Here is a 23,269-nt window from a genome sequence, read left to right as displayed (position 1 = left end):
ACAAAAATTGGATCTCGTTTTTTAGGAGTTTTTGAAGTCGTTTCTGAAGTCGAATCCGACATTGGATTTTACAAATTCAAGATGACCGATCCAAAATGGCGCCCGATATTGAGGAATTACCAACAATCGGAGTGTGACCTCGTACGTAACGTAAAATCTCACTCTTCACATTATGGGGGGTAAAAGTATGTGTTTCCAGCCTAAAAAAATTAATTGACCTTGATATGACTGACACATAACCTTAACACTTAGCCGACCGATCGGGGAGATCTCCCCGTTTCAATGTAAGTCGCTGCACGACCGATCGGGGAGATCTCCCCGTTTCAATGTAAGTCGCTGCACGACCGATCGGGGAGATCTCCCCGTTTCAATGTAGGTCGCTGCACGACCGATCGGGGAGATCTCTCCGTTTCAATGTAGATCGGTGCCCAACCGATCGGGGAGATCTCCCATATTGACCTTAGCAACGCTTTTTTTTGTTTTTGTTTATTTATCTACATAGTTACGTTGGAGTTGTTCGCTTGATCTCGAATTGTTATATGTATATTGTTGTCCGTATAAAGCACAGTATATAATAAAATCCATCAATTTAATGGTGTTAAAGTTATAAATTTAAAAAATAAAGTGTAGGGTATAAAAAAATACCGTTAAAAATGTGGAGAAATAACAATGAAAATTTTAATGATGAGTTGTTCATGGACGCGCTGTCAGACTGTTCTGAAGGCAACGATGTGCAGATAAGCGATTATGAATCTAGCGAAAATGATAGTATTGTTCGTCCCATACGTCAAAATAATCGTCGAATACTTCTGAGCGAAACGGAAGATGATGCTGTGAGTTCCACCTCTGACACGGATGAAGACAGTGTTGTCAATGATGACGATGATTGGTCACAGAATGATATAGAACTTCAGCTAGAAGCATATGGTCGAACTTCAAGCGTGAACACGCTACCTCAAGATCAAGAAAACGTATGGGAAATAGTGCAGTTGTTTCTGGGTAATGATTTATTTGAATTATTTGTTACAGAAACAAATAGATATCACTCTCAAGTTGTAAACAGGTATAAAGAATATAAAACACTGAGATGGGTTGATGTCACAGTGACAGAAATGAAAAAATTTCTGGGTTTAATTATCTTGATGGGACAAATACGTAAAGATGATATATATGACTATTGGTCAACTCTTTCATATATAGAAACCCCAATTTTTCCAAAAATAATGAGTCGCAATAGATTTATGCAAATATGGAGAATGTGGCATTTTTGCAATAATGATCTATTGTATGACAAGACCGACAAATTATTCAAAATTAGAGAAGTTTTAAATTATGTACAAAACAAATTCCAAACTGTATATACGCCAAAGCAAGAATTGTCACTGGATGAAGGCATAATACCGTGGTGAGGCAGATTATCTTTTCGCACCTATAATCCCGCAAAACTTGTAAAATACGGAATTTTAGTGAGGATGCTCTGCGAAGCAACATCAGGATATATTTGCAACTTCAAAGTATATTCAGGCACAGCAGGAAGATTACAAGATACAGTTTTATCAATTCTACGTCCTTATATGGGATTCCATCATCACATTTACATGGATAATTATTATAATAGCGTCAATACAGCCGAATTACTGCTACAGAATTCTACGAGAATTTGTGGAACAATAAGGTCAAATAGAGGATTGCCGCAGAATTTAAAGAACATTAGATTAAATGAACATGAAACGAAATTTGCGAGAAAGGGACAAGTTCTTTTACACCTGTGGCAAGCAAAGAAAAACCGACTAGTAAGAACCATTTCAACCATTCACTCAGCAGAAATGGTAAACGTGTCACATTGGTCAGGAACGAAAACAAAACCCAAATCTGTTGTGGAATACAACAAATATATGAAAGGGGTTGATCGTGCAGACCAATATATGTCTTACTATAATATTCTTCGAAAAACCACGAAATGGACAAAAAAAGCAGTGCTTTACTTTTTGAATGCTGCTCTTTTTAATTCATTTCTCGTAAAAAAAACACTAAATAATAATAAAGTAACATATAAAAAATATTTGCTTCAAGTTGCAAGAGCATTGATAGAAACACACGAAATGCAACATTCATCCACCGAGGAGGCAGAACCTTCGAACGCGATAGAAAGAACAAGACGAGCACCGAGGTATGACCCACCAGAAAGGCTTTCTCAAGATTTTAAAAAACACAGATTAGTACCAATTGTATCTAATGGAAAAAAAGCATATCCTCACCGAGCATGTAGAGTATGCTCTGCTAATAAGAAAACTGGATATACGCGATATGTTTGTGAATATTGTAATGTACCACTGCATAAACTGGCATGTTTTGAACGATACCACACAGTAAAAAAATATTAAAATGCATTACTATTGTTTTATTTCATGTTTGGGTTATTTATCTTCAGTCATCTTTAATGTTCATAATTTTCAAACTCTATTACATATACTCTATTACTAACTCTATTACTTTTTGAACAACTACAAAAAATAATTGTTATATATTTTTAATTTCATGTTTTGTATAAACAATATGTGAAATCGTTAAATAAAATTGTTACCCCAAGATATAATTGACACTTAAATAATTTTCAAACTATTTTGATTTTAAGTACCGCATATCAGTCCGCGTCACTTGCGAAACCTGCGTGGTGGACAGCGTAGTTTGGGTTGCTCGAGCGTGGTGGAAACCATACAGTTCGCTGCGGCGCGCGTGGTCGGCTAAGTGTTAAGAATAAGGTCAAGGTTGAAAGCGTCATATCCGAACTTAAAATTTTTCAATCTTGACACTTTTAGGTCAAAAGTATGGATTTTCAGTCCTAAAAAAAGTCCAGTTTTATTTTAATAACAATCTTAACTACATTCTTATTCTTATGCGTAACATTGCTCCCTAGCAGGTGCATTTTCGAAGATATTCGCGTTTTCAGCCTAAAACAAGCTTAGACCTTTATGTGACCTTCGGAGGTCAAACTTGGCAGTGTTCAAGGTCATATCTGAACTTAAAATTGTCCGCTCTTTTCATTTATGGGGTCAAAGGTATGAGGTCCCATTTTTTAAATTGACCTGACCTCGAAATGACCTTCAAGGTCATTGTCAAGGTCAAATTCAAGGTCACCGTCAGATAGCCAGGAAAAAATCATAAAAACTCAGTACTTCGCATTTTTTCTAGGACTCATATTTTTCGAGTTATTCTGCTCTTCCGAGACTTTTATAACACCCTGCATATTTATGTAACATGTTTACAGTTAAGACCAACATCATACGTACAGTTTTGCAACGCATGATTTCATCAATGCGATATTTTTAGTATACGAGGTGTGGCTATAAAATAACGAGACTATTGCTGCAAAACATTGTAACGAGGAGTTTTACCCCCGTTACCATCGTGTGACGGCGACCACCGATCGTCACACGATCGCGAGAAATCCTCGCTAAGCACCCGGCAACACCTATGCCGCGGCAACCCGCCAGACCGCCGGGAAAGGCCGAATTCTCCGAAACGGTCGGGGAAGATCGGTCCCCCCAGAAAGGGGTAATTCGCGGAAATCGCATGCGCGACTTTCCGGGAAATCGGGGGAACTAATCCCCCGATTATCGGCCACCGATCGTCGAGAGGAATTTAGGGTATAAAACCCGCTCTCGACGAGAGATCGAGGCAGACCGTGAGAGACAGTCAGTCAGTCAGATCATCCTACCAAGGAGAGCTCCAGCGAGAATCGTGAAGAGAAGTCGACGAGAAGGCAAGGCATCCGCCGGTGAGTAAAGCTTCCACACCGTACCGAACCACCGGGAACTTTTACAAGACCCGGCAGCCGAGCCTCGTCAAGCGACCGGCTTCGCGAATATACCGTATTCATCCGTCTGTGTCGGCAGCAGTTAGCCACCGACACGGAAGATTTCTAAGTATCCGTTCGCGAATTTACCGTATTCGTCCGTCTGTGTCGGCAGCAGTTAGCCACCGACACGGAAGGTTTCTAAGTATCCGTTCGCGAATTTACCGTAATCGTCCGTCTGTGTCGGCAGCAGTTAGCCACCGACACGGAAGATTTCTAAGTATCCGTTCGCGAATTTAGCGTATTCGTCCGTCTGTGTCGGCAGCAGTTAGCCACCGGCACAGAATATTTCTAAGTATCCGTTCGCGGATTTATACGTACTCGTCCGTCGACGTTAGGCAGCAGTTAGCCGCCGCGCCGACATAGACTAAGTTTCTGTTTCCGAACGAACGGCAGCAGTTAGCCACCGTTCCGCGATTTCTAAGTGTTCGTCCGTCGACGTTAGGCAGCAGTTAGCCGCCGCGCCGAATTAGACTAAGTATCTGTTTCCGAACGAACGGCAGCAGTTAGCCACCGTTCCGCGATTTCTAAGTGTTCGTCCGTCGACGTTAGGCAGCAGTTAGCCGCCGCGCCGACATAGAATAAGTATCTGTTTCCGAACGAACGGCAGCAGTTAGCCACCGTTCCGCGATTTATAAGTGCACGTCCGTCTGTGTCGGCAGCAGTTAGCCACCGACACAGAATATTTCTAAGCATCGGTTCGCGGAATTATCGGTGCTTGTCCGACTTTGTGTCCGTGATAAGCTACCGGAATAAACCACCTCTCGCTTATCCGAAAGAACAGCTGGCGTAAAGCGCCCTCAACAGGACTCGTGGCCGAGGACGTCGGACTGCCACGAGGCCGCGGAACATCCCCTCTGACCCCGCGGATAGGGGACCATCTTTGCGGCTAAGCGGGGAGTCACGAGCACCGAGGAACGGGCATCGCCGACGCCACACCGAGCCAGCGAGCCGCCTACATACATTTATATATATATAGAACCGAATATCTTTTTAAATAAACGGGGCGCCTTGCGGGGCGCACCCAAACTTGTTAATACCGAAACACTGAACGCATCTTTCTTCCAAGAAGCTACCTTGCACCTCCTGCCCTTCACCCGAGTAACGCACCGACGCGGCGGCGAGCGAGGCGTCGCGGAAGCGGCGAGCCGGGCGCGACGGTGGGGCGACCGATCGCACCGAACCCCGCGGGCGTAACCGTTACATGGCGATCCTGCCAGGATCGGTCAACTAGGGTGAAGAGAAAGGAAGAAAAAAAAAACTGAGGAAACACAGCGAAGAAAATGTCGAAGGCGTGGATACAGGAGCTACGCAAACCCGAGATCGCCCGAATTCTCGGGGAACATGGGCTCGAAATAGAGGGGTCGATCGACGACCTGCGCCACCGACTGCGGAGGTTCGTGGACGACCACCCCTCAATGTTCGAGGCCGGGCCGCGGAGACGGGTTATCCCGGCCCCAGTGTTGGCGGATGAAGAGTCCTCCCGAGGAGGCTCTGTCATGGGGATAGATCCCCCCGTAAGGATCCCCACCGATGCGCAGGCCATGATGTGCGTCCACAAATGGGACTGTCGATTCTCCGGAAAGGACCCGCTGGACTTCCTGGAGCGAGTGGACGAGCTCCGGACCTGTTATGGAGTCACGACCGCCCAGCTGTTGTGGTGCATTCCGGAACTCCTGCGCGGAGACCCGCTGCGTTGGTACCGAAACCACCGGACCGCCTGGACAACCTGGGAGGACTTCTGCGCCGCTTTCCGGAATCACTTCCTTCCGCCGAGATACCGAGGACAGCTGCGGCGGAAAATATTGGAGCGCCGCCAGCGCGCCGGGGAGGCATACCGGGAGTATGAGACCGCCATGCTCACGATGATGCGCCGTAGCGGGGATGATGATTACCTGGACAACGCCATACCGCTGCTCTATGACAACCTAGATGCCGGCTACAAAATGTTCATAGGCGCACACGAGATCCGAGATGTGGCCCACTTGGGACAACTAGCCCGCCAGTATGAGGATATCGTCCAGCAGCGCGAGGAACAGGGGCGACCGATACGAACCACCGGCCCTACGGTCGCCGCGCTTTTATACGACCGAGCAACGTGTTGCTGGAAATGCAAACAGCCGGGACATCATCGCCGAGCTTGCCGACAACCAGCCGTAAAATTCTGCTCACGCTGCGGCAAGGACGGCGTATTAACCCGCCAGTGTCATCCCACGGCGGGAAACGGGTCCGCGGCCGGGAGTGGCGCCACCACGACCCGGCCCTCCGCATAACATATCAGCCCAGACCGTACCTGACCATCCGGTACCAGCAACGCCCATTAAGGGCACTAATTGACTCTGGAGCAGAAACATCCTTAATCGATATTCGATCACTACGCGACGAAGATCTCCCACGAGGGGAAGCCGGCCGGATCACGCTGGCAGATGGAACCGGCAGCCCGACATACGGTCGGACTTGGCTCCACGTAGAGGTGGGACGGCAGCAGTACCGCCACCAATTTACCGTGATGGCCAACCTGACCACGGAAGTCATCATCGGGGTGGACCTCTGGGCCCGGCTCCAGATTGCGCTGCCGCCGCCACCAAGGAAATTCCGGCGATTACAACCACCCCGCGTGGGGGTCATAGAGGGGGGCCTGACGACCAGGACGGACGAAGAGGAAGCCAGGTTCAACCAATTCCTGACGCGCGAACTGGCTCTCTTCGATAAAGTCTCCGGGCCGACCCCATCGATCCGCCACCAGATTCGGGTGTGCCCCGGCACGAGCCCCATCAAGCAGCGCTACCGACCGCGGAACCCGGCTATGCAAGCCATCATTGATGAGGAGGTCGCAAAGATGGAGGCAGAGGGAGTGATTGAGCCCTCGTCTAGTGCCTGGAGCTCCCCCGTCGTCCTCGTCCGGAAAAAGGACGGCGGATACCGCTTCTGTATAGACTTCCGGAAGGTGAACGAGGTAACCGAGCGAGACGCCTATCCGCTACCGCAGATAAGTGCGACGTTGGACCGACTACGCGGGGCGCGCTACCTATCCTCGTTAGACTTGAAGAACGGATATTGGCAAGTTCCATTAACCAAGGACAGCAAGCCAATCACTGCGTTCACCGTGCCCGGCCGGGGTCTCCGCCAGTTTACCGTCCTCCCGTTCGGCCTGCACTCCGCGCCGGCAACCTTCCAGAGGTTGGTGGACACCGTGTTGGGCGCTGACCTGGAACCGCACGTATTAGTGTATCTCGATGACATTATTGTGTTAAGCACTACACTGGACGAACACATGGAACACTTACGAGAGGTATTCCGGCGGTTGCGGGAAGCTCGATTACGCCTCAACACGGAGAAGTGCCACTTCTGTAGAAGCGAGCTGCGCTACCTCGGACACTTGGTCACTCGCGACGGCATACACACCGACCCGGCCAAGGTAATCGCCATTACAGCCTGGCCAGCTCCGAGAACGGTGAGGCAAGTCCGTCAATTTTTAGGCCTCGCCTCCTGGTACCGGAGGTTCGTCAAGAATTTTTCCGCGATTGCGGCACCACTGACGGAGTTGACAAAGAAGAAAGTGAAATGGAAATGGGGATCAAAGGAGGAAGAAGCCTTTGAACGACTGAAAAAGGCTCTTACCACGGCTCCAGTGCTAGCATGTCCCGATTTCCAGAAACCATTCTCGTTGCAGACGGACGCCAGTCAGCACGGCCTGGGAGCAGTGCTAATTCAGAACCTGGAGGAAGGCGAGCGCGTAATCGCCTATGCTAGCCGGACTCTCAACCAGGCGGAAAAGAACTATAGCGCTACCGAGCTAGAATGCCTGGCTATTGTGTGGGGCATTCGTCGATTACGCGAGTATTTGGAGGGATACACTTTCACCGTGGTGACCGACCATCAATCTTTAAAGTGGCTGCAGAAACTGGAAACCGCCACCGGCCGGCTAGGGCGGTGGAAGTTTGAACTACAGCAGTACACCTTCAATGTCGCATACCGGAAAGGCTCGCAAAATCGCGTAGCAGACGCGCTGTCGCGCGACCCCGCAGTCTGTGAAATCAGGGAAGCCACCGGATGCTCGTGGTACGAGCCGCTTAAAAAACAAGTCGCCGCTCGGCCCCACGATTTCCCCGACTACACCATTCGGGATGGCGTCCTGCACCGACATTTCCTCCACACGTTGGATTTCCGCGAAGTACCCGCAGAGAATCAGTGGAAAAAGTGTGTTCCGACCAACGATAGAAAGGAAGTATTGAAACGCTACCACGACAGTCCTGCCGCAGGCCACCTAGGAATCGCTAAAACGATTGCTCGACTCGCCGAGCAGTACTATTGGCCGGGGATGGCTCGAGACGCCGCTGGGTACGTCCGGAACTGCCAAAAATGCTTAGCCTACAAGGCTAATCAACGGAAGACGGCCGGCCTCCTCCACGCCACCGCATCACATCGGCCGTGGGAGCATGTCTCAATCGACCTGATCGGGCCACTGCCCCGATCACGACGAGGATTCACCTGGCTGCTGACTATGCAGGATCGTTTCACGAAGTGGCTCGAAACTAAGCCCCTGCGTCAGGCCACAACACCGTCGGTAATCAGCGGGATTAGTGATCTGGTGATTTACCGACACGGCTGTCCAGCCGTGATCACCACCGATAACGGGACGCAATTTACAGCAAAGGAATTTGAAACATTCTTAACAGACCATGGGATCCACCACCGCACGACACCAAGCTACACTCCCCAGTGCAATCCCGTTGAGCGCACGAATCGGACCATCAAAACGATGATCGCTCAGTTCGTCGATAGAAAACACCGTCATTGGGATGAACAGCTCTCAGCCCTGCGTTTTGCGTATAATACCGCTCAACATGCCTCCACACAGTTCAGCCCGGCGTTTCTCAATCACGGACGCGAGCTCGACCGACCGCATCCCGCCGACCGCAGTAGTACCAGGGCGGGGGCGAATCCGCAGGAAGTCGAGAAAATACTGAAGGAAACGTACGAACTGGTGGGAGTGCATTTGGCACAAGCGTTTCAAAAACAAGAAACATATTATAATCTGCGTCGAAGAGCTTGGCGACCAGAAGTGGGGGACACGGTCTGGAAACGAGAACACCCGCTATCCGATAAAGCTAAAGCGTTTAACGCGAAGCTAGCACCGAAGTACAAGGGGCCGTTGATTGTAAAGAAAATTATTTCTCCAGTAATAGTAGATCTGAAAGATCCACGCGGAAAGTGGTACCGACACGTACACGTGAGAGATTTGCGAACCGGTACAACAACAAACGAACCGTGTCAACAATAACCGAAGACAATAGCATCAAGATCAGCAGACCGGTAGGTATTACGCAAATCATGTATCAAAATGTATACATTAAGTATAACGGCCGGTAAACGGGAGCAAGAAATCAAAAGCCCGAGATTACGCGAAATTTCCCGAGAGATAAGCTATAAAAGCACCGGTCGCGTAATGAACGAGATAGTCCCAACGCCGAAATGGAACTGGGAAACTACGAGGAAGAGTTGCGGGAGATATTAGTCGCCAGCGAGGACGAGGCCCGTGTAATATGGGAAAGGTTGGCGCGACCGTTCCGACCATCGCCGTCGGAGACGATCGGCCATACAGCCGGACCGGCCAAGGGAGAGCCGCTACCGGAATTGGGAGGGCCGCCATCACCAAAGGCCAAAGCAACAACCGTAATGTCGACCGGAATTAAGAAAATCCGACGCGAGCCGGCCGCGAACACCTGCGGCCGGATACAGCGGGCGGACAGCCAAATACGGCAGAAGTGGGCAAGTCTCTCCGCGCCGCCGCCACCACTACCGGGGCGCGGGCCCTTCCGCCAGCGAGGCCTTCGACCGGTCCGCCCGGCACCAGCTGCCTTAGTGCCGAAGAGGAGCGAGGCGGATGACCAGCGACCGCCGTCACCAACACCGACGAGCAGCAGCGAGACCACCGCAGAAAAGATCGGGCCGAGAATAAGGGAGATCTCGACCCCGCCAGTGCGAGTGGTCATAAGACGGGAGACCACTACGCCAGCCGAACAGCCGCTACCACCGCTACCATTCGGGCCTGCTCCACCGCCACCGGTAGGCATAAGGTTGCCCGACGGGACGACCGCAGAGATCCCATATTTCTCCGCGGTCGTCAAACGCCGTTACCGGCTATATGCCGCGGGGGCTCGGTGGAATCTCTGGTTCCACCGGGACGGCACCCTCCGCAGTGCACATCGCGTAGGGCAAAAATAGGCCCTACGCTGTTAGAAAGGGGGGGGTAGTGTAACGAGGAGTTTTACCCCCGTTACCATCGTGTGACGGCGACCACCGATCGTCACACGATCGCGAGAAATCCTCGCTAAGCACCCGGCAACACCTATGCCGCGGCAACCCGCCAGACCGCCGGGAAAGGCCGAATTCTCCGAAACGGTCGGGGAAGATCGGTCCCCCCAGAAAGGGGTAATTCGCGGAAATCGCATGCGCGACTTTCCGGGAAATCGGGGGAACTAATCCCCCGATTATCGGCCACCGATCGTCGAGAGGAATTTAGGGTATAAAACCCGCTCTCGACGAGAGATCGAGGCAGACCGTGAGAGACAGTCAGTCAGTCAGATCATCCTACCAAGGAGAGCTCCAGCGAGAATCGTGAAGAGAAGTCGACGAGAAGGCAAGGCATCCGCCGGTGAGTAAAGCTTCCACACCGTACCGAACCACCGGGAACTTTTACAAGACCCGGCAGCCGAGCCTCGTCAAGCGACCGGCTTCGCGAATATACCGTATTCATCCGTCTGTGTCGGCAGCAGTTAGCCACCGACACGGAAGATTTCTAAGTATCCGTTCGCGAATTTACCGTATTCGTCCGTCTGTGTCGGCAGCAGTTAGCCACCGACACGGAAGGTTTCTAAGTATCCGTTCGCGAATTTACCGTAATCGTCCGTCTGTGTCGGCAGCAGTTAGCCACCGACACGGAAGATTTCTAAGTATCCGTTCGCGAATTTAGCGTATTCGTCCGTCTGTGTCGGCAGCAGTTAGCCACCGGCACAGAATATTTCTAAGTATCCGTTCGCGGATTTATACGTACTCGTCCGTCGACGTTAGGCAGCAGTTAGCCGCCGCGCCGACATAGACTAAGTTTCTGTTTCCGAACGAACGGCAGCAGTTAGCCACCGTTCCGCGATTTCTAAGTGTTCGTCCGTCGACGTTAGGCAGCAGTTAGCCGCCGCGCCGAATTAGACTAAGTATCTGTTTCCGAACGAACGGCAGCAGTTAGCCACCGTTCCGCGATTTCTAAGTGTTCGTCCGTCGACGTTAGGCAGCAGTTAGCCGCCGCGCCGACATAGAATAAGTATCTGTTTCCGAACGAACGGCAGCAGTTAGCCACCGTTCCGCGATTTATAAGTGCACGTCCGTCTGTGTCGGCAGCAGTTAGCCACCGACACAGAATATTTCTAAGCATCGGTTCGCGGAATTATCGGTGCTTGTCCGACTTTGTGTCCGTGATAAGCTACCGGAATAAACCACCTCTCGCTTATCCGAAAGAACAGCTGGCGTAAAGCGCCCTCAACAGGACTCGTGGCCGAGGACGTCGGACTGCCACGAGGCCGCGGAACATCCCCTCTGACCCCGCGGATAGGGGACCATCTTTGCGGCTAAGCGGGGAGTCACGAGCACCGAGGAACGGGCATCGCCGACGCCACACCGAGCCAGCGAGCCGCCTACATACATTTATATATATATAGAACCGAATATCTTTTTAAATAAACGGGGCGCCTTGCGGGGCGCACCCAAACTTGTTAATACCGAAACACTGAACGCATCTTTCTTCCAAGAAGCTACCTTGCACCTCCTGCCCTTCACCCGAGTAACGCACCGACGCGGCGGCGAGCGAGGCGTCGCGGAAGCGGCGAGCCGGGCGCGACGGTGGGGCGACCGATCGCACCGAACCCCGCGGGCGTAACCGTTACAACATTTTATTTCGAATTTATACATTTTTAGTTATTATCACGATGAATATATACCCCTCCTCTATCCCTACAACACTCCATGCAAATTTTCCATTGTTCGAAACAGTGCTGGAAGCCTTCTGTGAACTCCTTCATGACGCGTGCCGCTTTTTCTTTCACAGCTTCAACGGACTGAAATCTTGTTCCTTTTTATGCAGATTTGACCTTGGGAAAGAGATAAAAGTCGCATGGTGCAAGGTCTGGCCAATAAGGCGGATGGTCTAACACTGGCATGTTGTATTTGGCTAGAAACATCTTCACAGACAATGCAAAATGAGCCGGCGCGTTGTCTTGATGGAGAACCCATGACTTGTTCTTTATGCACAATTTGCTTTACGCATTCTTTGTCAATTCCTACAGTTTCAGCAATCGCACGAATAGTTAACCGACGGTCAGATCGAATCAGATTATCGACTTTTTCAATATTTTCATTCGTTTTTGACGTGGAAGGGCGATTCGGGCGTGAATCATTTTCAACGTCTTCTCGGCCATCTTGGAAACGCTTAAACCACTCAAAAACTCGCGCACGTGATAAACATTCATTGCCATACCCCTCTTTTAATAAAACATAAGTTTCAGTAGCGCTTTTTCCAAGTTTTATGTGAATTTCACGACGATTCGTTGTTCTATTTTTACACTTATCATTTTTCCGGCAAAGCAAAATAACAGCTCTTATACAAACGAAGGCCACGGCCACACAAATTTGTTTACAGACACGGGAGGCGCCGCAAGGAGAAGGCTTCACGCTACACAGCTGTCGGTCGTTCGCGTTTGACGCATGCGTACATCTTCTGTGGAAGCATGAATCTCGTTATTTTATAGCCACACCTCTTATGTAATCTGTGGAATATTTGCGTTAATAAACATGACCTTTGTTCTCGCGCGTCGCGCTTTTGTTCGTCGGCGAGCGAGCGCTCTCTGCCGTCGACAGGTCACGCGCAAATCGCGTTGGGCTAATACCGCCCAGTACAAGGACGTGAGGACGGTTCGTGATCCTTGAACAAGGAAGAATGATCAAAGACCGGGAGATTGTACTCTTCTCAATAGTTATATTTGAGCTGTGAGACACGAAAATATTCCCCAAAAACAGCACAACCGCAGCACCGACGATAATGACAGTTATTCACAGAGTTCACAATGTTATCGGCGACGAGAACGACGGTTACCAAAACCGTGATGAATATAGTTTGAAATGATCGCAAGACGACGATCTCACTCCCGCACCGACTCACGACAGCCCGAACGACGTAATCATCCAGAGCGAGCAGCCCGCGGGATCGCAAATCGATGAACGCAGTGCTACGAGTATCCGGTGGAACGAAAATCGGTGTCCGTCAACTCAACTCGCTGCTTTTTCTCTGACCGTCATCGATTTACACGGACATTCTCAACGGGAGCGATCGATCCGCCTGTCGATCTGCGTTGCGCAGATATTCGGATTTTTCGGATAATTGCTCCCGCGTGTCACAATCCACGCCGAGCGGATTGGTGGCCCACTCCGAGCGCGCGTGCCTGGTACAATTCAAAGGGCACCACGAGCCGGCAGAAGTCACCGAAAACGTGTAAGAGCAACGCACCGGCGAGCGCGGCGTCGATCACGTGAGCCACACGAGCCACCGCTGGTGTAGAGCGGTGTCGATCGCCCATTGACTAACTAGCGATGAGCGTCGTCTGCCTGTGCCCTAAGCGCACAATTCGAGCACGTGTGCCTTTTTTTTCCACGACTCAAGGTGGTCATGGGTGTTTCATATTGGAGCAAACAACAAGAAAGACGTATCGGTGTTTGTATTGATTCGCCCTGGTTGCGCTGGTTTCACGTGCTTGTCACGATCCGCTCGAGCCGCAAATAATTCGCTCTTGTGCGAACATACCGCCCGCCTCGAAACACTAGTTTTGAAACGCTGGCATCTCAGTCAGGAGATTATTCGCAATCAATTAAAATTTGAATGCTAATTTTAACATAAACCGCAGCCGCACATCACACCAAAATAAGCCAGCGGGTTCGGCACGTTGTTAATGAAATATAGAAATTATGAAGTGCCATACTCCTGAAGTGGCGCCTGCAACTGTTCGCAGTGGTCAGTCAAGTTATTGGTATTATGGAAAATGAAGGCACTAGCGCATTGATTTTAGAATAAAACGCGTCCACGCATTCAGAGAATGGAGTTAAGCAATACTTCGGATTCTGTCAGCGGCTCCCTCGCAAGCGGTTAAAACGCCGTCTAATCCGTGGGCTCGGTAGATGCAGATCTCTCATGATCGACGGACATGATCGACGCAAAGCTTTGCTAAATCGGTCGCTTGAAGATAGCCGTTGCCGTTCGAACGGTCGCTACACGGACAAGCCCGTCGGTTCCAGAATGGACCTACGAAACGCGACCCAACTCCCATTTGCAGGGCGGTAAGCAAGGATTACGCAATAAGACTATTTGTCCTATCCGGAGTGAATCTCGTATATGTCACCACTTTCCCCGTTGATGCAAGCAACTCAGGTAATCCGCCCGCCATGCCTGCCAAAAATGTTCGGTCATACGCCGAACTACCTGCCACCGCGCGAGTCGATTCTCGTTATGTCGAGCGTCGATGGCTCGGGGGACATCGTTAACACACCCCCGACAAGAAAGTGCGCGGGCGTCAATACGGTTAAATCGTCGGCTGAATCGCTCAAGGGAGCAATCGGATGAGAATTGAGGCACGCCTCGATTCTATATAAAACGGTGAACAGTTCCTCAAAGAGAGGGTATGTCCCGCGACCACTTGGCGCAAATGATACTTCATGGAGCGAACTCCGGCCTCCCATAATCCTCCGAAATGAGGGGCCGAAGGGGGCATGAAGTGCCACATAACCTGGTCAGAGGCGAAGCGATTTCGTAACGTGGGATTTTCAATGCGGTGCGATATGCGTTGGACAACTTGCGATCCGCTCCGACAAAATTCGTGCTGTTGTCGGAATATACGTCACGCGGCAATCCCCGGTGGGCGCAAAACCGGGATAAGGCGTCAAGGAATGATTGGGTTAAATAGCCGCTCACCAATTCGAGATGGATGGCTTTGGTGGCCAGACACACAAACAAAGCAATGTAGGCCTTGATGGTCTTAATTCCACGGCCGGCCGATGCATGAACGAGCACTGGACCAGCGTAATCACTGCCACAGTGGACAAAGCATCGGGCCGAAATGGTGACGCGGGGGAAAGAACGGCTTCCCATTAACTGCTGAGGAGTGTCGGCTCTCTCCAGAGTGCAGCGAACACAATTCTGAATAACTGCGCGGACAGAACTCCGAGCTCTCATTATCCAAAGCTCTTGACGTAGAGTGGCAAGAGTAAGAGACGGCCCAGCGTGAAGCATTCGCTAGTGTACACCGACAATGATCGACTTGACTAACGGATCAGAAGCTAATATCACTGGATGCTTTTGATTGAATGGAAGATTAGATTCCTCCAGCCGGCCGTCTATTCGCAACAAGCCGTCGGAGTCGAGGAAAGGCCTTAATGACAGTAGTGATGATTTGGGCGACAGCGGCTTGGAACGAGATAGCGCCTATATTTCATCCGAAAACAGTTTCCGTTGAATCCGACAGAGCCAGTAAACACGGGCTCGTTGGACTTCCGGGGCAGTCACGAATGCCCTAGTTAGTAATTTCGATTTGAATACACGAGCGAGACAATTATGATGAAAACGCATCTTGTAGGCGGTGACGCGAAGAAGCTTCGTCCACGACGAAAAACGAGACTCAAGATCCCATTTGGGCGCTAAAGTTGAAACATGCGAGGCGACCCGCACTTGCTCCAGATCCTCGTCGCGCGCGGGGATTGAATATTCTGGGAGCAGCCAGCTTTCTTCTGACTGCTTGAGCCAAGATGGACCGTCCCACCAGAATCTCAGATCGCCGAGTTCGTCGCCGAATACACCGTGCGACGCGCAGTCCACCGGATTGGCATGCGTCGACACGTGTCGCCAGGCAGCGAGAATAGTCCAGGCTTGAATTTCCGCTACTCGATTGGCGATGAAAGTCTTCCACGTTGAAGGCTGCTTGTTAAGCCATGCTAATACAACCTTCGAGTCGGTCCAACAGAAACACGGAAGGTCCGTGAGCGCAAAAGTTTCTTGAACAAAATTCAGTAATCGCGAGAGCAGCAGGGCGGCGCAAAGCTCGAGCCGAGGAATGCTCAAAGTGGCTACCGGGTCAACTCTCGATTTGGCCGTCAGTGAAGCCACATTGACGGTGCCGGAACGAGATACAGTTCGCAGGTAGACTACCGCGGCGAACACAGCAGACGAGGCGTCGGAAAAGCCATGGTATTCCATTAGAACGTCGTCGGCTTGCTGCCCGGTCCATCTAGGAATACGAAGGCCGCTTAGACGTGGAAGGGATCGATAAAATTTCTCCCAATGTCGAAAAGAGTCGTACGGAAGCGAATCGCCCCATGCAACCTTCAATACCGCTTTGAAGTAGGCAGGACCAAATCGGTAGAATTGAAACACACTTATTAAACTTTTTAGTACTTATTTTGTGCTAATGTGTGCCACTAATAAAAATTTTGTACCTCGTGCCGTTTTGAAAAAAATCGTGGCTCTGCTACCTTCATATGAAGCCAGCAAGATCAACAAAAAATAATTAAAAATTAAAAACAAGTACATAAATAGAAAAGCATAATTTGTGCTAATTTATCCCATAAGAGAAAACTTCGTATCTCGTGCCGTTTTGAAAAAAATCGTGGTGCTGCTACCTTCATATGAAGCCAGCAGGACCACAACAAAAAATAATTAAAAATTAAAAACAAGTACATAAATAGAAAGTACATAATTTGTGCTCATTTGTGCCATCAGAAAGAAGTTCATATTTGCATCCAGTTTCAGAAAAACAACGCTTATTAAATTAAAAGCCAAAAATCAATTTGAGACGTTAGTATCCGCTCTTATGAATAGACTCGAACCGCAACTCTTGCAACAGATACCGTTTATTTTGTGCTACTAAAATATGTAATTGCAGATTTTGTACCCGCGGCATTCCTACAAAAATCATCCAAGAACCAGCTCACTCTCAAGAGTAAAGTGCCATTTGTGATCAGCAGAATCCAGCCGCGAGTTTTGCAATAGATGTCGGATATTTTGTAACATTTAAGTTTGTATTTACAGATTGTGGTGAATAGGCTTATTTAAATTGTGTGGGGGTTTTTAAATAAAGACTTAATTTTGTTAAAAATAGCCAAAAAACTTTTAACTATGTCCAATAAGTTTTAGAAATAAAAATTTATTTTTCTTTCGCATGTATTAATAATGCCGGTATACTTTTCATATTTGATTTAATATGTTTTTCCTTGTTTTCCAGATCATTGTATTCAATCCGTTGTCCCATTCGTAGAGCAAGTGCCGTGTAGTGCCCTACTTGTGTTAATCTCGTCTTGTATCCTGTGTATGCAGCAATGCCGATCAATTTATATATTTGCATATTATATAGATTTATGCATTGTTGGACAATGTCATTCAGATTTATATCTGTGATTGTCTTTCCCGTGGAGAAAATTTCGAATAGTATAACAGAACCTGCAAGAAGAAAGCAAACTTAAAATGTATAAAAGCCAATATCATTGCAAAACATCATTATTTTAATAGCAAAACAAAAAATTTGTCTGTAAAAAGATATTTGTATAAAATCTTTGCATAAAGAATTATTTTCTACCTTTTTTGTTGCAATAAAGATGCAGCATTAAGTATTTCGTTCATAGTAATGTATACATATAACTTTTATGATTTTTATAAGTATTGTATAAGTGTTGTATGGTAATTCTTTAATTCAGTAACATTGAATAATAAGTTTTAAAATTGGAATTACATACCAGTTTCAGTGAGTGCTGTTTTTTCAAGTCCAGCACAATGCTTTGTGCAACAAAGGCGTTCTCCTTCCAAGACTACGCTCTTTTTGAGAATCTCATTGAAATTTTTTCCTTCAGCGATATCTGATTCTTCTATTTGGATCACTGTTAATGTCTTATATCATGGCGGGCGTCCAGAGTTACACTGGGATGTTTCTTTGAAACTTGGTGTTTCTTTAAATAAAATATTAGCTAAATAACCAATATTTGTCTCGCAATTGATATATTTACATGTGTCGTTTGTGTCAGACGTCGGGAAAATATTCAACAGTATTTCAGAGCGCAATTTGTACATATATTGGTTAATACCGCTATTTATGATGTGCAAAATTAACTTAAAAACAAATTAATCTCGGCTATGCACTCCTACGCTAAAAGGGTGAGAGTCCCGTGGAGGTGTCGGTACACATGAAAGAGATTACGGGGCCGCTACCCTGTGACGCAACAAGTCAAAAATGTTTGATAGATACCGAAAATATTGGTCGTCGATTTTCTTACAAATAACTAGTCTTCATTCTCACGCAGTTCTTCAGAGGAGATAGTTCACTCCGTGACAGAGTATAGAGACCATGTTCAACATGAAACCAGTACGCGGTAGACCTGCAAAAGTTAATTCGGCGAAGATGAAGGAAGTGATATTAAAATATAAAGATATTAATAATAACAATAGAATAATTTCGAAGACACATTATATTTGGCGGGTTATTACGAGAGCTAGAAAATAATGTGACGGAAAACTGTTTATATACGTTTGTAGTGTGTAATCGGTGTAATGTAAGAAATGAACTTTTTAACGAAGATTCATGTAATAACAAATCTGATATCACGTATGGAAGTGTAATGAGTAATGATTCGGAGTGGCACGAAAAATCTGCAAGTGAATCGCTAAATAGTTGCAGTGAAAAACATTTTGTAATCTCGGTTTTAAAGGAAGAATTAAAAAATCTTCTCGTTGAAAAAGTATACAAGTGATGAGCCAACAACAAGGGGAAAACCTACTATAGATTACGCAAAGTTCTTCAACCTGGGAAATGACAGGAACTGATAACAAATAAGTTCTGGGAAGTCACACGCATAAAATGTGGATTTCAGTTTAAAAACCACTACATCTCCGCAGATGCGAAAACCGGAGTTATTAATGGTAAGATTACTATAAGTAGATAGATATTATGAGACACAGAGAGAATTTTGTGAATTTGATTGTTAGTCTGCTAGAGAAGATGATGTGTGTAACACAAACATATATATTCGATAATATATTTTTCATCAGGTTCTTGTTCATGCGGCAGTACATTGAAGTGCATTATACAGGATAACGATCCATCTAACAACTGCCTAAAGCTTGATTGCACATACATGCAAGACAGTGGTAATTGCAGCAAGAGATATTTACGAAATCCCACGAGAGCAATGATCGGAAAAGAATTACAACAAAAATCGGTTCATGTGTATTGTGCCGAAAAGGCACACACGTTAATGAGAGAGGGAGATACGACCCCTTCTCATTTATACACCTCGGATGTGTTACATGCAACTAAGAAAGAAATTACAAAATCAAATTACGTACATACGGATGCTCTTCAAGCTTTAGTTATTTTAAAATCAACATCAATGACTAATATTACTCAAACCATTGGATTAGATCCAATTTTTGTCCACTATTGGACAAATCATCAATTGAATATATATAGAAAATATTCCGTAGAAAATAATGCGTGTATATTCATTGATGTGACCGGTAGTGTAGTAAAGAAACTATGTAAAGTTAGTGGATCCGTTTTAAAACATGTTTTTATATCACTGCGTCATCAAATACAAAAATGAGCAATTTTCGATTTGCCAAATGATTAGCGAAAGTCACAATGTAAATTCAATTCATTTTTGATTAGCAAAGTGGTTACGTTCCGGCGCACCAATCCCTAAGAAAGTAGTTTGTGATTCATCGAGAGCGCTATTGATTGCGATCACCCGTGCTTTTACCGGTTATTTGAATGTAGAAGATTATGCGGATGCGTTCAGAAGCTCCAATTTGCCCAGGTGCTACATTAGAATAGACGTCGCACATTTCATAAAACGATATAGTAAAATATCAAAAACTTTTAATAAAAGAGTAAAAACCTGCTATTTAAAAGCGATTGGACAATTGATACTCTGTCGAACTATTAATAATGCTAGAAATATTATAAAATCTATATTTACAGTTGCATTATCGGAGACCGATGGAAATTTAAAAAACGACATATCAACGCAGTGCGATTTAGAGCGCGAAAAATTAGTAAATCTAATGAAAGGGAACATCGATTTAAAAAATTTTGAAACCGATAATAATGATAGCACTGTATTTGAAATGGAGGAGAATATAGTACATCAAATTGATAATTATATTAATCTGTTTGAAAATTCATGAAGCACTTAGGGCAAAGACATTTCACACGAAGTAAAATCTGTAATTGACACTAATTTGGGTGATAGAATCAATCCGCATTATCTGCCAGACATAATCGAGCGTTTAATCATAGATATTAGATTGTTACCGATGTGGACAAATGTCTATCGAAATCAATTTGGTCATGGTCGCGTACCTGCTTCCAGTGCATCGGTCGAAAGCGAGTTTAATAAATTAAAAAGTTTACTGTTAAAAACTGCCCATTATAGCGAATTGATGCTTTCGTTCAGAAGCATGTTGATTATTTGCACGAAATATGAAAAATTGCTATGAACAGGATAGAAATGTAACGGTATCATCTGTTGACACAACAGAAATATTAATTCGCACCCCGATAAAAGAAAGTAATCCTGAAATTAATTTATCATTCAGTGTAAATAACGAGTGTATAGCATACAAAAATGACGATACACCATCAGGTGCACATGTTTGTCATTTCTGCAAAAAAATATGATGTTCTGTGCCGTTCGGAGATGTTGAAGAGGGTTGCGGTCAACCCCGCATATGTACAATGTGCAAAATTAATGTAAAAAGCATTAAAGGTATTTTGGCAAGCCAGAAAACAGAAAATTGGCGTGGACTGGAGCAAAGTAAGTCATCCAAAACCAACGCGGAGATCTCTTATATCTCGGAGAAAATCCTCATAAAATAATTGATGCTCTAGTATGCAAGAAAGCGCCAAAAATACCTATATTAAAAAATGGTAGCAGCCTTACACTAAAATCCGTAAAAACCAAGAATCATACTTCTACACTGTCGCCAATACCTGTGCATTTGATAGCATTTCTCAAATATTACTCACGACAGCACACGACTTATCATCATATTTTATAGATCATATTTTGTTACCTATAGAGGAAAAAGCCGAGATTAATTTGTTTTTAAGTTAATTTTGCACATCATAAATAGCGGTATTAACCAATATATGTACAAATTGCGCTCTGAAATACTGTTGAATATTTTCCCGACGTCTGACACAAACGACACATGTAAATATATCAATTGCGAGACAAATATTGGTTATTTAGCTAATATTTTATTTAAAGAAACACCAAGTTTCAAAGAAACATCCCAGTGTAACTCTGGACGCCCGCCATGATATAAGACATTAACAGTGATCCAAATAGAAGAATCAGATATCGCTGAAGGAAAAAATTTCAATGAGATTCTCAAAAAGAGCGTAGTCTTGGAAGGAGAACGCCTTTGTTGCACAAAGCATTGTGCTGGACTTGAAAAAACAGCACTCACTGAAACTGGTATGTAATTCCAATTTTAAAACTTATTATTCAATGTTACTGAATTAAAGAATTACCATACAACACTTATACAATACTTATAAAAATCATAAAAGTTATATGTATACATTACTATGAACGAAATACTTAATGCTGCATCTTTATTGCAACAAAAAAGGTAGAAAATAATTCTTTATGCAAAGATTTTATACAAATATCTTTTTACAGACAAATTTTTTGTTTTGCTATTAAAATAATGATGTTTTGCAATGATATTGGCTTTTATACATTTTAAGTTTGCTTTCTTCTTGCAGGTTCTGTTATACTATTCGAAATTTTCTCCACGGGAAAGACAATCACAGATATAAATCTGAATGACATTGTCCAACAATGCATAAATCTATATAATATGCAAATATATAAATTGATCGGCATTGCTGCATACACAGGATACAAGACGAGATTAACACAAGTAGGGCACTACACGGCACTTGCTCTACGAATGGGACAACGGATTGAATACAATGATCTGGAAAACAAGGAAAAACATATTAAATCAAATATGAAAAGTATACCGGCATTATTAATACATGCGAAAGAAAAATAAATTTTTATTTCTAAAACTTATTGGACATAGTTAAAAGTTTTTTGGCTATTTTTAACAAAATTAAGTCTTTATTTAAAAACCCCCACACAATTTAAATAAGCCTATTCACCACAATCTGTAAATACAAACTTAAATGTTACAAAATATCCGACATCTATTGCAAAACTCGCGGCTGGATTCTGCTGATCACAAATGGCACTTTACTCTTGAGAGTGAGCTGGTTCTTGGATGATTTTTGTAGGAATGCCGCGGGTACAAAATCTGCAATTACATATTTTAGTAGCACAAAATAAACGGTATCTGTTGCAAGAGTTGCGGTTTGAGTCTATTCATAAGAGCGGATACTGACGTTTCAAATTGATTTTTGGGTTTTAATTTAATAAGTGTTGTTTTTCTGAAACTGAATGCAAATATGAACTTCTTTCTGATGGCACAAATGAGCACAAATTATGTACTTTCTATTTATGTACTTGTTTTTAATTTTTAATTATTTTTTGTTGTGGTCCTGCTGGCTTCATATGAAGGTAGCAGCACCACGATTTTTTTCAAAACGGCACGAGATACGAAGTTTTCTCTTATGGGACAAATTAGCACAAAATAAGTACTAAAAAGTTTAATAGGTGCGTTTCAATTCTGCCGATTTGGTCCAGCCTACTTCAAAGAGGTACCTTCAATCGCCATAAAGATTGAATGAGCACTTTGGCGCAAATAGGGACAGGCGTGACCTATCCCAATGGGTCGAACGGCCTCGAAATAAACGAAAGGATAGAGCGCTTGGTGCGAGGCACCGAACTAGGAAGGGTCAAATGTAACATGAACTCGTCGAAAGCTGGATTCCATGCGACTCCCAAAATGTTGACGCGATCATCAAGTCCGAAAGATTTGGAAGCGATGAACACCGCGTTTGAATGATTCGCAGCGATCATCGAAATGTTATTACCAGTCCACTTGTGCAGCTGAAATCCACCTTTCTGAAGCAATCGTTCCAGTTGAAGGCAGGCTTCTTGAAGTGTGGCAACATCGGATGCGCCGAACAACACGTCGTCGATGTAGATATTGTCCTTTAAGGTAGTGGACGCGAGAGGAAATGGCGTGCTTTCATCCGTTACCAACTGTTGTAAAACTCGAAGAGCAAGAAACAAAGCGGATGCGGTCCCATATATTACGATAAGTAGCTGATAAGCCCGCGGTTGTTCCGATGCATCGGCGCTCCAGAGGATGCGCTGATAGTCGATGTCTCGTTTGTCAATGGGTATTTGCCTATACAT

The 23,269-nt window shown here is 45.8% G+C and overlaps 2 protein-coding genes across 2 annotated transcripts; one reads left to right on the top strand and one right to left on the bottom strand.

Annotated features, from left to right (window-relative positions):
- The first annotated feature begins 653 nt into the window (after positions 1 to 653).
- Positions 654 to 1,409, top strand: LOC112589769 (piggyBac transposable element-derived protein 5-like). The gene has a single exon (XM_025304232.1). The coding sequence runs from the start codon at positions 654 to 656 to the stop codon at positions 1,407 to 1,409; it is 756 nt and encodes a 251-aa protein (XP_025160017.1).
- Positions 1,410 to 15,188: 13,779 nt separating this feature from the next.
- Positions 15,189 to 23,269, bottom strand: LOC112589768 (uncharacterized). The gene is made up of 5 exons (XM_025304231.1): positions 22,942 to 23,269; positions 17,130 to 17,384; positions 16,775 to 16,850; positions 15,621 to 16,176; positions 15,189 to 15,377 (listed from the first exon to the last, which is right to left on the bottom strand). The coding sequence occupies exons 1-5, from the start codon at positions 23,267 to 23,269 to the stop codon at positions 15,189 to 15,191; spliced, it is 1,404 nt and encodes a 467-aa protein (XP_025160016.1).

This window comes from Harpegnathos saltator, unplaced genomic scaffold (assembly GCF_003227715.2).
Source record: "Harpegnathos saltator strain DR-91 unplaced genomic scaffold, Hsal_v8.6 scaffold599, whole genome shotgun sequence".
NCBI classification, from domain to species: Eukaryota; Metazoa; Arthropoda; class Insecta; order Hymenoptera; family Formicidae; genus Harpegnathos; species Harpegnathos saltator.
This window is presented reverse-complemented; position numbering and strand designations above follow the sequence as displayed.

Coding starts and splice junctions, on each gene's coding strand:
- LOC112589768 (XM_025304231.1), bottom strand. CDS start 23,269: ATGTATAGGCAAATACCCATTGACAAACGAGACATCGACTATCAGCGC. Junction 16,177..16,774: donor TATCTGTTGCAAGAGTTGCG/GTTCGAGTCTAT, acceptor TCGTATTCCTAG/ATGGACCGGGCAGCAAGCCG. Junction 15,378..15,620: donor GCGACGAGGATCTGGAGCAA/GTGCGGGTCGCC, acceptor GATGAAATATAG/GCGCTATCTCGTTCCAAGCC.
- LOC112589769 (XM_025304232.1), top strand. CDS start 654: ATGTGGAGAAATAACAATGAAAATTTTAATGATGAGTTGTTCATGGAC.